Below are 14,124 nucleotides of genomic sequence, written 5' to 3'. Positions count from 1 at the left end.
GGATGAGTGCAGAGGTGGAAGAAGATAAAAACCCCGCAAGGAAAAAGAAAAATGACAGAAAGAAAAAGAGAGAGAGAGAGAGAGAAAAACAAAAGTGGTTAGTGTGGCTCGAACACACTGACTGTAGACAGCATGCAGTTAGGCAGAAATGAAACGCTGATGGAGTTTTGATGGACTTTTTTTTTTTTTTTAATCCTCAGGTGTCTTCTGTAACTTCTGTTTCTGTTGCTTTGAACCAGAGAAATTATGTTTCTGAATAATAAATCCCCCAAAAGACAAAACAGAACTGTGAGTCCTTTTGTGTTCAGAGCCTCAAAAAACATAATAAATGTTGGTGGTTTTGGATCATCTCTGCTGTTTTTTGTCAGATATAGAACAATGAAGCCCTGCATTAACGTCCATCATTGTCCCTGGTGTTTTCATACTACTTTCAAATACTATGTTGCTATAATGAAAGCATAAAATGCCCCAAAAATAAAAAGTACAAAACCCCAAAATAACCCGCAAAAAAGATGGAACTGATGGGACTTTTTTCAGCCCTGAGTTCTGTCTGCAGACCTTCATCTCAGGCTCAACAACCTCCACCAACGAGACAGTTAGCGGGCAGATGGAAAGCCGGTAAGACGACAAAATACAATCTAGGAAGTCCACACAGAGTGACAAACCCACAAGTCTGAAGGTTTATTTGACACCGAGTAGACTGTGGAAAGTTTTCTACTGCTGCAGTTATTTTATTGTAGACCATAGAACAGCGTTCATGTTACACAGTAATCTATCAGGAATGTGCACTTGCATATATCTGATTTTCCAGTGCAGCACTTTGCCAGATGACCTCACACTGTGTTGCATAAATTTGTGGGTAAACCTGAATTTGTTCTTTTGGGCTGCTTTTTGTCATGCAGGATTTAAGTGGATTCAAATCCCACCTTAGAGCAGCCTTTATGTAGCCTGAGAGGCCAAATCCAGGGCAAAAAGTCCCTTTAAAGCCCTCTCTGCTGCTTGTAAAGCTTGTTGAGTGCATGGTGATACTTACAGATGAGTGTATGTGTGCGCAAAATGAGTGTATCAATATTTCTCTCTCTCTTCTCTCTTGGATTTTCTGGATTTTGGCAGCTGAACAGTCAGACGATAGCGTTCAGCAGGATTTTAGTGAATAAATCAAACTGAAACTGTAAAACTGGGGCATGTAAAATATAGAATTTTGTAAAGTGAGGAGGACCTGATCCACCCATCCCCAGTGGAAATCACATCCTCGCCTCTCGGAGTATGAATTTCAGTTTGAAGCATGACGAACATTAACGCTGCACACAAGCAACATACAACAATGTAAACATCCCAGCAACTATTAGAGAACTGGACACATATAGTTCATTTAGAGCTCATTTAAAGAAATGGTTAATTAGTCCTCAGCTCTGTCAGCACTAAGACGTAGTGGCACCTTGCTGTCGACTGTCACCTGTCGCTATCTTGCCAGTCTGGCTTCATGTACCTGTCTGCATGTCTTATTGTGGTTTTGCTTTTATTGTGTCAGACTAATTTATGTATTTTACATACTGTGCATGCTTTTTGCATCTTTGCATGTTCTAGTGTTAGTGTCTAACAATGCAGCTCAATGTGGTCTTTAGGGCTGTAGTCAACCAAAGAAAATCTTGGTCGACTAAAATCATACATAATAACGGGACAGAGTGCACAGTAAACTCGGCAGCCACACATTTCTCTGTTCTGTATTTCTCTGTTTAGCATCTTCAGGTTATGCTAACCCATTGTTGCTAACTTTAGAGCATTTTGGAACATTTATTAACTGACACACTGTAGTCTGTACTGTACATTTACTGCCAGACTGACAACTTACTACTAACCTTTTCCTCTGCTCCGCTCGCATCCACCGTCACTTCTCTGTCCCTCGTTCTTTCCCGCTCGCTACGCAAACATACTCCTTAACGGAGCCACGCGACCAGTGGTTTCCCAGGCAACGACACAGACGTTGACTCACGTACCGGAACAGCGCTGCTCAGAGACTCCCAAACGCTGTCGATTTCCGAATAAATTGATATTCATTCGGATATCAAATAATAAAAAAATATTTTTGTGGCCTGGCGGGGGTTCTTGTTGTGTCATTATGGAGAAACACAGATTCAGTAACCGTTGGGTACGTTCAGTAAACGTTCAATACGTTCAGTACAGTTAGACCCAGCAGTCTCCGTTAGGTTGGGCGAGTTCAAAGTTGTGAAAACAACGGGGGTGTTTTGAATACACCCCCGTTGTTTTGACAGGTAATTTGTTAGTCTGTCCCTCCCGCCGCAGGAAATAATGGATTAATCCTGGAAAGCTGTTGATGTAGCACTTTTCTCCTTATGAAAATAACACGGAGATTATTCGACCAATGAGAATTTAGTCGGACGAGAGCATATCGACCAACTAATCGACCAGTCGACCAGCAAACTACAGCCCTAGAGGTCTTCTTCAATCTACTTTTCTATTAACATTAATATCTTCTTCTTGTATCATGAGTCTCTGTATTGCATGTTTTAAGGATGTCCTGAGTGATGTTTTTTATTAATATTATATATGTTCTTTTTTCTTCATTTTATTAATTGTTCCGCATGCTTATAAATGACCTCAGTAACTTTGTAATTTCAATCTCATTTTCATATTCTGTTTTTAGAGTGACTCTGTGACATCTGTCCAGGGACTACAGGTAAAAAAAATAGCCTCTTGGTTAATTCTGGCGCATTTACAGCTATGTTTATCTATGTGCACTGTCCCTGTTAAATAAACAAACAAATAAATAAATAAAATAGGAAGATTTAAATGTTTATAGGGTCTTTTCTCTTGAATTCATGAATTATTTCTCATAAAATGCGACTTATTTATCTAAGTTCTGGTTCTACAGGAGCAGCAGCAGCGTGACGTGTTGAACAGGTGTTATGTTGATGATTCAGATATGATGAACCCTCGCACCCTCCCCCCCACTGCCTTCCCTCGTTCTCTCCCCTTCTTCACCTTCATTTCTCTGTCATCATCGCGACCTTCACACTGAACCAGGAACAGGAAACTGATGCTGTTCATGTTCACACTCTGCAGCTTTGGTGAGTTTGTTTTCACTTTTTAAAGATTTGTTTGTGTCTAAACTTCATCTGCATGAATTTAGGAGGAAAAGAAAAACACTTTTTAGTAAAATACCACCTATCTGGCTAGAAAAATAGTCCTTGTTGACTTAAAAACCTAAGCTTTAGAGTTCATTTGCCTCCTTTAAGTCTGTTTTCTTATTTAAATGTCTCGTAGTTTCACAGTTTTGTTTCTTTTTGTTGAGTGTTTTTCCAGCTCTGTATGAGAATGAACTGTAAGAGAGTTTTAAAGTGTTTACCGCTCCTGTGGACGGAGACGGGCGAGGTGTCGACGCTGATGGTCATGGCTCTCTCCTTCTGCTTGAAGAACTCTCGAGGGTTTCCTGACCGCTGAGCGATGATGGCCTTCGCCTCCTGGAAACACACAAACACAGACAAATAAACACTGAACGGCGATCTGGATTATATTCTAACAGCTAATAAATCAAGCATTTTTGCTTTATCCTGCAGGATAGTTTCAGTTCCTTCACTGAGGAATACATTCAAAATTGAGATCATGTCCACACTCAGTCGGCTAAATTTGCAAACGCTTCTTTTTCTCTCTGTTTTGGTCCTCCGTCCAGAGTAAAACAGCATTTTTCTCAGCTGAAAACTGAGCTTCTCCAGAGTGTGTAAATGTGAAAACGCTGGGTGGCGTTGTAGTGTGTATGTGGGGAAACTGAGCTTTGTAGAAACGCTCGCATATCATCGTCTTCTTGAACTAAAACCCTGAAGAGGAAGAAGAAGAAGAAACACAACAACAATAACAACAACGGCGGACGGCTTCATTGTCTACTCTGACAGCTTGTTTAGAGTTAAACGTAGATATTCACCTCTTTTCTCTGCTGAAATCCTGGTAATCTGCCAATAAACTAAATGAGTATTTTATTTATATCATTTAGCCGTCTGGAGAAACTCATCATCCATCTGTTCTGGTTATAACTGCTCCAACCGTATTTCTGTCTAAAGTGTAAATGTGTGTTTATAACCAGTTTTATAACCTCCTGAGTGACAAAAAATAAAATATTCTTGACCAGATTGATGAAATAAAACAGTTTTGCCTCACAGGATTGTGAATTAGGCGGCTAATTTTAAAGATTTGGGTAAAAAGTTTAAGGTTTAAAAAAGACAGGCCTGCAAAATAAATGAAATATTTCTTTTAATTTTAATAACTTTCATTTCTTTTCATTTCTTTTCAATATGTGTGTTTAGATAAACTGATTTTGTTGTTTTGTATTACTTGTCAATCCAATTTAAATTGTTCCATTTTAATGTTTTTGTATAGGATGATGTATAGTGTGGATGTAATTTAATGTTGGATGCATTGTTGTAACTGTGTTGTTTACTGTGTGTAGCTTAAGTACAAACATTGATTATGTATTTTATTCTAATAGAGACTCGAGGAAGAGTAAAGAGTGAACTATGTCTTCTCTCTGTATCACCTTCACGTACTCCTTGCAACTCATCTCCTGTTTCTATTTTCTTTGTTTTTTATTCATTATTTGTGTTTGAACTCACCTCTACCTCACTCTCCTTCTTGTCCAGGTTGAGATCCTCGATGCTCACCTCTGCTGCCTGCAGAGAAGAAGAAGAAGAAAAGAGAGTAAAAAAATAAATAAATAAAGAACTGAGGCTGCAAAGCAAAGCATGAATTTAATGATTCAAACCTGAACCAGGGAGGAAAAAAAATACACGCCGCCGCCAGCGAGGGGCGACAGAGACTGTGTTTCTATATAACATACAGACGTTATCATACTTTATACTTCCACTTCACTACATTTATCTGACAGCTTTAGTCACCAGTTAGTTTTCAGATTTAAGATTTGACATGAAGAAAAATATGATAATCTTATAAAATACAACACGTTGTTAAAGATTAAACCAGTGGTTTCCAACCTTTAAGCTGTGTAACCCCTTACAAAAAAAAATCAGTGTGTAGTTGTGTCTCCTTTCACATGTCTCTGAGTTCAGACACCAACGAGACATTTCTCATCTAAACTTCTCACATGGTTTCATTTTTAGTAACTGTTTGAAGCCCAACAAATCAAAAATGATGTTTTTTCTTCTGTCCTCTTCCATTAAATATCTCAGTGTTGCCAACTTACTAGATACATTAACTTTTAAACCCTCGACTTTCTTTTCTAAAAAGGCGTCTGACGACAAAAGTTTGACATAAGTTTGATTATTTGTTAAAATACAGAGTTCACAGGAGTCCAGTGTCTGGATCATAGATCACTAACCAGCAGCTACAACAGTAACATGCTGCTCTAACACTGATGCTTCACTATTAATAATAATAATATATCAGTCAGAGGGACCAAACCATTACTTTTACTTGATTTTTCATGCAGGACTTGTAACAGACTTACTTGTAATAGATTATTTTCACATTGTGGTACAGTATTGGTACTTTTACTTGAGTAAAGGAACTGAATACTTCTTCCACCACTGGTTTGTAATTTGTAGAACGGCCTTCATGAGGTTTTTAGATGTTTTCAGACTCTTTTTCTCTGTGATCCTTTAATAACAAGTATTGTATCTCATCCACTGAATAGTTCATGTGTGTCCTTTCCTGAGCATCTGTCTTGTTGTGAATCTCTTTCACTATATATTTTTTTTGACATGTTTATTAAAAAATGTGATAAAAACATATTTAACTAATGCAGAATAAACTGTTTCATCCTTCCAAACATACGAGGCACTCTCATCCATCCTGCTGAAGGATTATGATTCCTTTGTGGAGGGGGGGGGTGATTATGATTTCCTGCCAGATTACTTGGGTAGGCGGCCAAGTTGTTTCATGAGCAACAGACACTGCCAAAAGTCCCTTGAGCAAGGCAATCCAACCTCTGTGTGTGTGTGTGAACTCAAAACGAGGACGGAGTTGAGGATGTTCAGAAGATTAGCTGAAATATCACAGCTGTGATGAGACGCAGCAGGCAGCTGATTGCAAGATGTCCTATTAGTTTTATGTCTGCTTGTAAAAATAAACCACAAACACACACACACACACACACACACACACACACACACACACAGCGTATAATCACCCTCTTCAAATCGCTGTCTAACAAATTGGCCTCATTTTTGTGTCACGGCGTGACGTCCACATGGTCTTTTTTGGGAAGGGAAGTGATGCTTTGATGGGCAGAAACAACCAAATTAACCCCCAGAATATATACAAAATTCAAGATATTTAAGAATATAAATAACACTTTAAAATATACTCAGTTCAGCCTCTGTCTGAAACAGGCCGTTTTAGCTCCTGTCTCTTTAAGGCCCCGCCTCCCGATGAGCCCACTCTGCTCTGATTGGTCAGCTTAGCTTAGCTAGCGTCTTCCTCTGGTTCCAGACGCTAAACAAACTATAGTAGCAGGATTTCACTTAGTTTTCCTGTTTTTACTCCAAATGTCTACTTCTCAAATCCATCCGAGCCCGAATCCGATCTAGAATATGAGATTGGACAACGTGAACATCCGCAGCAACAAAGATTCCAGCAGGACGTCTCCGTTTGGTGAATATTACACTCATCACCTGTTTATTGTGTGACATAAATGCACTAAAATGCAGACTGAAGTGCAGTCTGCTGTCAGGAAATAACAAAGGTAACGTAGCTCGTAAAATGTTACTCTGCTGTTGCCAGACGACTGTATAGTATCTCCCTGCACCGTGCGCGCTGTGGAGCAGACGACCATATAAAGAAATCTGTCACAAGTTGACGTCAGCTCGTCTCGAGAGTAGAAAAAAAACGTTGGAAACCGAGCGATCAGAGCAGTCTGAAGCCTGAGCTGCTCACACAGATTACTTCTACATACGTTTACCTCATTATATGAAACCACATTTAATATGAACATCCGACACTGTAACATTATATATATATATAAATATATATATATATATATATCCTCTTTAATGTTAGCGAGCATGCTAACTACACACTTACTATGGTGGTCTGACTCTGCAACCTCTCTCTGGCCTCTTCCTCCTCCTGCAGCTTCTTCCTGTTGTCACACACACACACACACACACAGATTAGATGATACTTTACACACCTGAGACCTGGAAAATACCTGATATAATAGATTAGGAGATTAGGAGAAGAATCGTCCTGACATATATGTTTTATTTAGATGATGATGATGATGATGGCTTGGTGCGTCTGTCGCTCACCTGTGCTCCTCGATCTGCCTCTCCCTCTCGCGGTATCTCTTCTCTCGGTTCTCCTGCTCTTGCCTCTCCAGCTCCATCCTCTCCTCCTCGAAGCGCTGCCGATCCTCCGCCGCCTTCTTCTTCTCCTCCTCCTTCCTCAACTCCTCCTCGCGCTGCAGAAAACATAAAAAAAACCAAACACAGACAGATGTGATACAAGGAGGCCCGAAATGACAATGTTTTGCTTTGTTATTGATTTTATATAAAAACAGAAAAAGCAGAAAACACTTGTTGATTGAGTTATGGATTCATGTCGCTGTGTGACCTGATATCTACGGTACTTTGTGAAGCTGTGATGCAGCCTGCCGCCATTTCCTATTTTGCTGAAGGAAACAACAACGTTTGGCTTTGTTCTTCACTTCCAAACAACTCCAATCATAACAGACACTCACATCATTTGTATCTATTCAAAGTTTTTAACTGGGCTGTTGAGAATAAACTGGTGAATGGAGGTAAACATTGATTATTTCCTGGAAACTGTTGCACTCTGATCTACTGTTTATATTATGTCTTCAGAAAAAACAATTCCTGTGCATCTTACTCACTTCTCACTTCACTTTCTCAATTCCTGCTTCAGTTTTGAACTTCTGTAGTTCACACAGTTTCCCTTTATGATGAGAGATTATCACCAACATTTCAGTTTGACCTCCACACAAAGCTGTGGTGAGCACAGTCCATCAATTCTATCACAACTGATTAACTACTGACTACTGTAGACGAGACCCCAGTTTTACTAAACCGCAGTTACCCGTTAAAGGATCGAACCAGCTGTTTTGCATGTTTAGTGGTCATTTCTAAAAACATGCAGCCATGTTTTAGCTTTTGTAATATCTCTAAATGCTTGAATAGCAATGTTCTGAGGTCAGCAAAATAACTTTCAAAATGATTAAAGTTTGCCCTGTTGAGTTTGCAAACATCACAGCTTTATGAATGCAGAGCTATGAGGCGGCTGAATAGAGAAACTCTGTTTTCAGATCTTCACTTCAGCACCTGAACGCACCGCCATTTCACTGTCCCCTCTTCAGTATCAAATATCTGAACCACAAATCTATGTTTCATTCATAAATATTAATAAACAGGTGATTAATCCTTCATTAAGCTTTCAGGGAGCAGAGAGAAGATATTCTTTATTTGTTTATGGAGAAAAAACAAACAATTAAACTATATTATGGCTCTATGTTAAACAAACAGAACATAACAGCTTTCATGGTTTCAATGAATGTGATTGATTGTGATTTTTAGTTGTTTTTTTTTTTAATAAATATGGGTTAAATTTAACAAAGAACACCATCTATGCACAACAAATGTTGTATATCAGCTGCAAAAAACAATTTTAAAAAGTTGAAATATTTCCATTTCTGTATATTCTGGGTCACTTTCAGGCTAAAAGAAAAGTGTTTAGGGTGTTTTTACTGCAAATTGACAAGCAAGTTTCAAGTCTCTGCGAGTTGATTGTTATATTACATATAATATTATATTATTATTATATTCTATTGAAAGTTATAGACACACAGGATGTACTGGACTGACTGCTGGAACTGCTCCTTTAATGTCAGTGATGCAGGATTAAAACCTTTTCTTGTCTCACTTGTGCTTTCTTTCCTTTCTTCCCTCCATCTTTTTTTCCCCTCCCTTCATCATCATTTTCTTTTTGTATTCAACACCTACCTTGGCTTGCTCCCAGAATTCCTCTCTATTGATCTTCTTCATCTCCACCTCTGCATTGGTCTTCTCGTACACTGTGCCCTGCACCAGGAGAGAGAGAGAGAGGAGGGAGAGTTTTAATGATCACATGTGTCCATCTTTATCTTTGTGTGTGTGTGTGTGTGTATAAATAAACTTTATAAATTTCTGTGACAAACGTTTGAAATGATTCATGTGAAATGATGTTTATTCAGGAAACTGTAAGAATCTCTATAACAGAGTTTACGAGGAGTCACGACAACCACATTTATGAGAAAAAAAAAAAAAAACAGCAGGTTGAAATAAATCGGAATTATTGTTTAACGTGTATAAATGTAAAAAGTGACTCAATGTAAACAGTCTGAGGAAGAAGAAGAAAAAGAAACTTTACTGTACTGTAGGGACACTTTGGGCTTTTTGCTCAACAAACTCTCTTAACTTGTATTAAATCTCTTTTGACGCCCCCTAAAATGTCCATATAAGGCAGCCTGTTCTGCTCTGTTTCATTCATAAAAAATGTTCCCAGAGAGTGAAAAGAAGAACTTGAGGTTGCTGCTGTCAGGAAAAGCAGCAGACACAGTGTCAGTAGGCGTATTAGAGGAGCTGAAACAATCACACAACATGAATCCATCAGAGCAGCAGCTGCACGGTGACAGAAACAAAGAAGGAAACGCTTTGACATGAAGGTAGACGCTTATATGAGAGGAGGTCATGTGACCGTCACAGAGATATTAGAGGAGAGAGAGAGAGGCAGCTGTTTACTGCTGACAAACATCCGCACACCAGGAAACTGGCAGCCATGACGATGATAATATGATGATAATAGTAATTAGTAATTGTATTGATTTTACATTAAACGCATAATATGTCATTTCAGCCGCTAGGCGTCTCAATCAAAACAATAACAACAGACGGAGGGTGATGACGGTGTGAAGTAGCAAGGGATCAAGGGAGTTGTTGTCTTCGTCGTTAAATAACCAGCTTCACCGGGATTACTCCAGTGTTCATCCTTCAGGATGTTTTTACCCGCAGAGGTCTCCTCCTCTCCAGAACAAACGGACCCGGAGATTACAGGTAAAAACACTGAATAAAGCTGTTTCACCTAAAAAAAAAAAATCAATATTTCTCCGACGATGTTTGGTGACCACCGGACTTCCTGGAGGGGCTGTTAGCCGAGCTGCTGCTAACGTTTGTCCAGTTTATTTCTCTGATAACTTAAGATCCAAACGTCCAATGACTAAAATCCTTCTTCCGGCTAAAAGATATAGTTAAAAACCACCTAAATTTATCATGAAAATGTGGCTTAAAACTGAATAAAAGTCAATTTATAACAGTTTGTGTGGAACAACCACTTCGCCGATGTATTATCTTGTATGTGTGTAAGTTACTCTTTGGTAGACGCCATTGTAGCGGACAAACACAGCGCCGCCGTTTGCATCTTGTGCGTGTTTGCTCTTTGGTAGAGGAGGTATGACGCCATTGACATGCGACCAAATGAAACGGTCCGTTACTTTGATTAAATTACAGATTTCTCTGGGTTTGAAAACTGTTGTAAACATTTGAGATAATGTAAGTACACAACTCAACAACATATATAACACAGGTCTAGTTGTTTTTAGACATTTTAATGTGGAATAATTACATATTATACCTTTAAAATTGTTGTAGTCTTAGTTAAATGTGTGTGTGTGTGTGTGTGTGTGTGTCCTCTGTTCGTACCACGTCTTTGTGCTCCTCGTCCCGGGTTTTCAGGCGGCTCAGGACCGGACTCGCCACCACCGCCGTCCCGTTGGTAAGCCGCTGCCCGATAGCTGACGCGTCGATGTCGTCCAGACTGCTGGCGTTGACGGTGACCTCCACACCCTGCAGAGAGAGAGAGAGAGAGAGAGAGAGAGAGAGAGAGAGAGAGAGAGAGAGGGGAAACTGAGGATGTTGACTAACAAATCGATTTTATTCGATTTGACTTCAGATAGAGTTTAATATGATTTTATGTCTTTAAAACTTGATCATATCATGCCAATAAAGATTTATTGGATTGAAAGAATACACTGTGTTGATGTGTCATTATTCTAAGTGGTATTTCTGTCTCCCACACAACCTCGACTTCATCATCATACCAACAAGGCTTTCAATGACCCTTTTTGGGATTGCACACACACACACACACACACACACACACACACACACACACACACACACACACACACACACTAGGCTGTTATAAAAAAACCATATATATATATAAATAAAATGTCACTTCTGCTTTAATCTCAATCTTTTTATCTACTCTACAAATCCAGGTGTACAGGTGTGAATACACGGCTTCGTACCACACAGACACACACACACACACACACACACTCGTTCCTCCTCTTTGATCCTCCATCAGGTTTAATGTACTTCTCTCACAGAGAAGAATATCGAAACTGTGTACATCAAAAATGTACTAAACCTGAAGCAGATTATAAAATAAATGAGATCAGAGAGAATGATCCAGTTATAAGTGATCAATTATTATCGATGGAATAAAACTATAAAAATATGATAATGTTGTAAAATCTAAGTTTGTTCACACTGAGTTGTGGTTATGAAGAAATCTCATATAAAACATATTGAAGTTCGACTGTTTTAGGTTTATATTTTTATATTTAATTGCAGGATCGACCAATCAGAGTTTAGTAGTTGAGGTGGATGATTATAAACTCCATGATGTTCAGTATTTTTAAGGAAATTTGGCTTGAAATAGTAAAAACGCGTATATGATATCAAAGTTGAGAGTCTCATTTGTAACTATTGATTAACCAAGTATAAAGAAACAGGAATGTGAAAAACGATTGGTTCGCGGAATTAATTATGTAATTTTCGTAATAAATGTCAGAGCATAAACACACTCAATTCAAACACAGTATCAGGAAAGTTTACAAAAACTGACAAGATCTCCAATTTAGATTGAAGCTAATTTCTAATACTTTTTAGATGAACTTATTATACTTATTATGAGCATAAGACCCTAAATTACATAGTTAGAAGACTGTTGTGGATTTTCAGCAAAAATCAAAGATTAGAGAAAAAGTCCAAAAACTGAAAACAGATTTGTGTATCAGAACTTTGTTTTTTCTTCTTTCCTCTCCCATTAATCATCTCACGACCCCTCAGATTTATCTGCTGACCCTTTGGAGGGGCCCTGACCCCTAGGTTGGGAACCACTGGACTAAACTAGCTAACTGTATATAAAGTAGTGTAAACTAGCTCCACCTCCAGCAGCTACAACAGTAACATGCTGCTCTAACACTGATGCTTCACTATTAATAATCTAATAATGTCATATATAATAATATATCAGTCAGAGGGACCAAAAAATGATATGAATTTTGTTTAGCAGTTGCAGATTTCTTTTTTTTAATTGTTTCAACTTTATTTGTTTGTTTTCAATTTGTATAACAATCATGTTTTCTTGTCAAGTAAACTAAATAATATTATTTTTTTTAAAAAGCTAAAAGCTAAATTAAAATGAATAAAAAATAAAAGAGAAATAAATGGGTAGTGCTTTATTTAACAGGTTTGTTATTTCCTTATAATTTCCTGGAGAGTGTAAATATGTAATTTGGTAAAACTTACTCACAGAATCGAGTACTGACACAGTTATTTGGGCTTAGTTCAGTTGTATTGAGTTTAAAAGCAGTTGTTGATTTCTTTATGAATTTCTTTGAAACAAACGCTCAATTTAAACCCGTTTAAACATTGATTCATCATTGATTTAATATTGGAAACACCTGCCTGTGGACAAGATGATTGAAAAACTCTCTAGATTTCCAAGAACTGTAGAATAAATCTTTTTCCAATAATAAAAGGAGCATTTATATACTTGTTGTTGTGTTGTTGGTGTTTTTATTTAGAAATGTGTAAAAGTGTCATGGCTGACCTGGAAGAAGTCTGCGATGGTGGCAACGTGGCTGGCGCAGGCACACTTCCTGGCATCCGGCACGTCTTCCCCGACCTGAGAGAAAAAAAAAAAGAGAGAGAGTATAAAAGTTCAGTTTTTTCTGCTTAAGTTTAATCAAAATTTGATGCTCAATATTCTTCCGAGTGATCAGATTTTCCTGGTTTGGGTCTCATTTAGAGCCTTTGTTGAGCCGCGGTCATGTTCACTTCATGGTTATTGAAACAGTTGTATTATAACAGGCTGGATGTGATTCAGCAATCACTGGTCATTCAAGCCGACACAAAGCAAACGCAGCACACAGCAATTACAGAGAAATAGAAATACAGGAAAACGGTCCTTCAAGTTCATGTCAATTTACCTCTCAATACCGAGACATTTCATCTGTCAGATGGAGAAAGAGAAAGAGAACTTCGTTTGAATGTTTTTGCAGCATATTTAAAGAGGAAGGGGTACATTTTGGAACTGTTGAAATGTATTTCTGGCCAGTTTTTTTGGCACAGTTCGGCCCAGTTTGTCACAGTCTGGTGCTCTTAGTGTTGCTGTGTTACATGATGATGAACTCCTGTGGCTCGGCTCCCAGTCTCACTGAAACACCAAATGTCTCTCTTTCTTTTCTCTCTTTCAGTCTTCATTTGTTGCATTAATTACCGGATCACTTCCTGTTCTCTTTTATCCAACCCTGTCTTGTGGAAATTACGTTTATATACTACTAATTTGTAACAACAAATAGGCTTTGAGGAAAACGTGTGTTTAGTTTAAGGCAACATAAACGCTTTGGTTAGAGAAAGAGCACGGTGCGACTCTTGAATAAAGTTAATAATCTGCAATCTTTAAATACTTTTAAATAATTTAAGAGGACATATTCTGCACATTTCCAGGTGTATATTTATATTCTGGGGCTCTACTGGAATATATTTGCATGATTTCCAGTTAAAAACTCCTTATTTATCTTCTACTGGTCCTTTATGCAGCCCCTCAGTTCAGCCTCTGTCTGAAACAGGCCGTTTTAGCTCCTGTCTCTTTAAGGCCCCGCCTCCCGATGAGCCCGCTCTGTTCTGATTGGTCAGCTTCAGGAAGCTTCCCCCGGCTCCCGAGGCTACGTAAACAAACTACAGTAGCAGGATTTTACTTCTTTTTCTACTTTTCTTTTTTCTACTGCAAAAACAAACAAACAAACAAACA

The 14,124-nt window shown here is 38.4% G+C and overlaps 1 protein-coding gene across 2 annotated transcripts in view; it reads right to left on the bottom strand.

Annotated features, from left to right (window-relative positions):
• Window positions 1-14,124, bottom strand: part of dbn1 (drebrin 1) — a 131,543-nt gene that overhangs the window by 12,328 nt on the left and 105,091 nt on the right. For both annotated transcript variants that reach the window (XM_044369750.1, XM_044369751.1), the window contains exons 4-10: window positions 12,922-12,996; window positions 10,719-10,862; window positions 8,985-9,062; window positions 7,278-7,429; window positions 7,051-7,108; window positions 4,626-4,682; window positions 3,368-3,482 (exon numbers count right to left, since the gene is read on the bottom strand). In XM_044369750.1, coding sequence (XP_044225685.1) covers window positions 3,368-3,482; window positions 4,626-4,682; window positions 7,051-7,108; window positions 7,278-7,429; window positions 8,985-9,062; window positions 10,719-10,862; window positions 12,922-12,996 — 679 coding nt within the window. The remainder of the gene's footprint in view (window positions 1-3,367; window positions 3,483-4,625; window positions 4,683-7,050; window positions 7,109-7,277; window positions 7,430-8,984; window positions 9,063-10,718; window positions 10,863-12,921; window positions 12,997-14,124) is intronic.

Source organism: Thunnus albacares, chromosome 13, assembly GCF_914725855.1.
Source record: "Thunnus albacares chromosome 13, fThuAlb1.1, whole genome shotgun sequence".
NCBI lineage: Eukaryota > Metazoa > Chordata > Actinopteri > Scombriformes > Scombridae > Thunnus > Thunnus albacares.
Note: the sequence above shows the minus strand (reverse complement) of the source record. Positions and strands in the feature narration are given on the sequence as shown.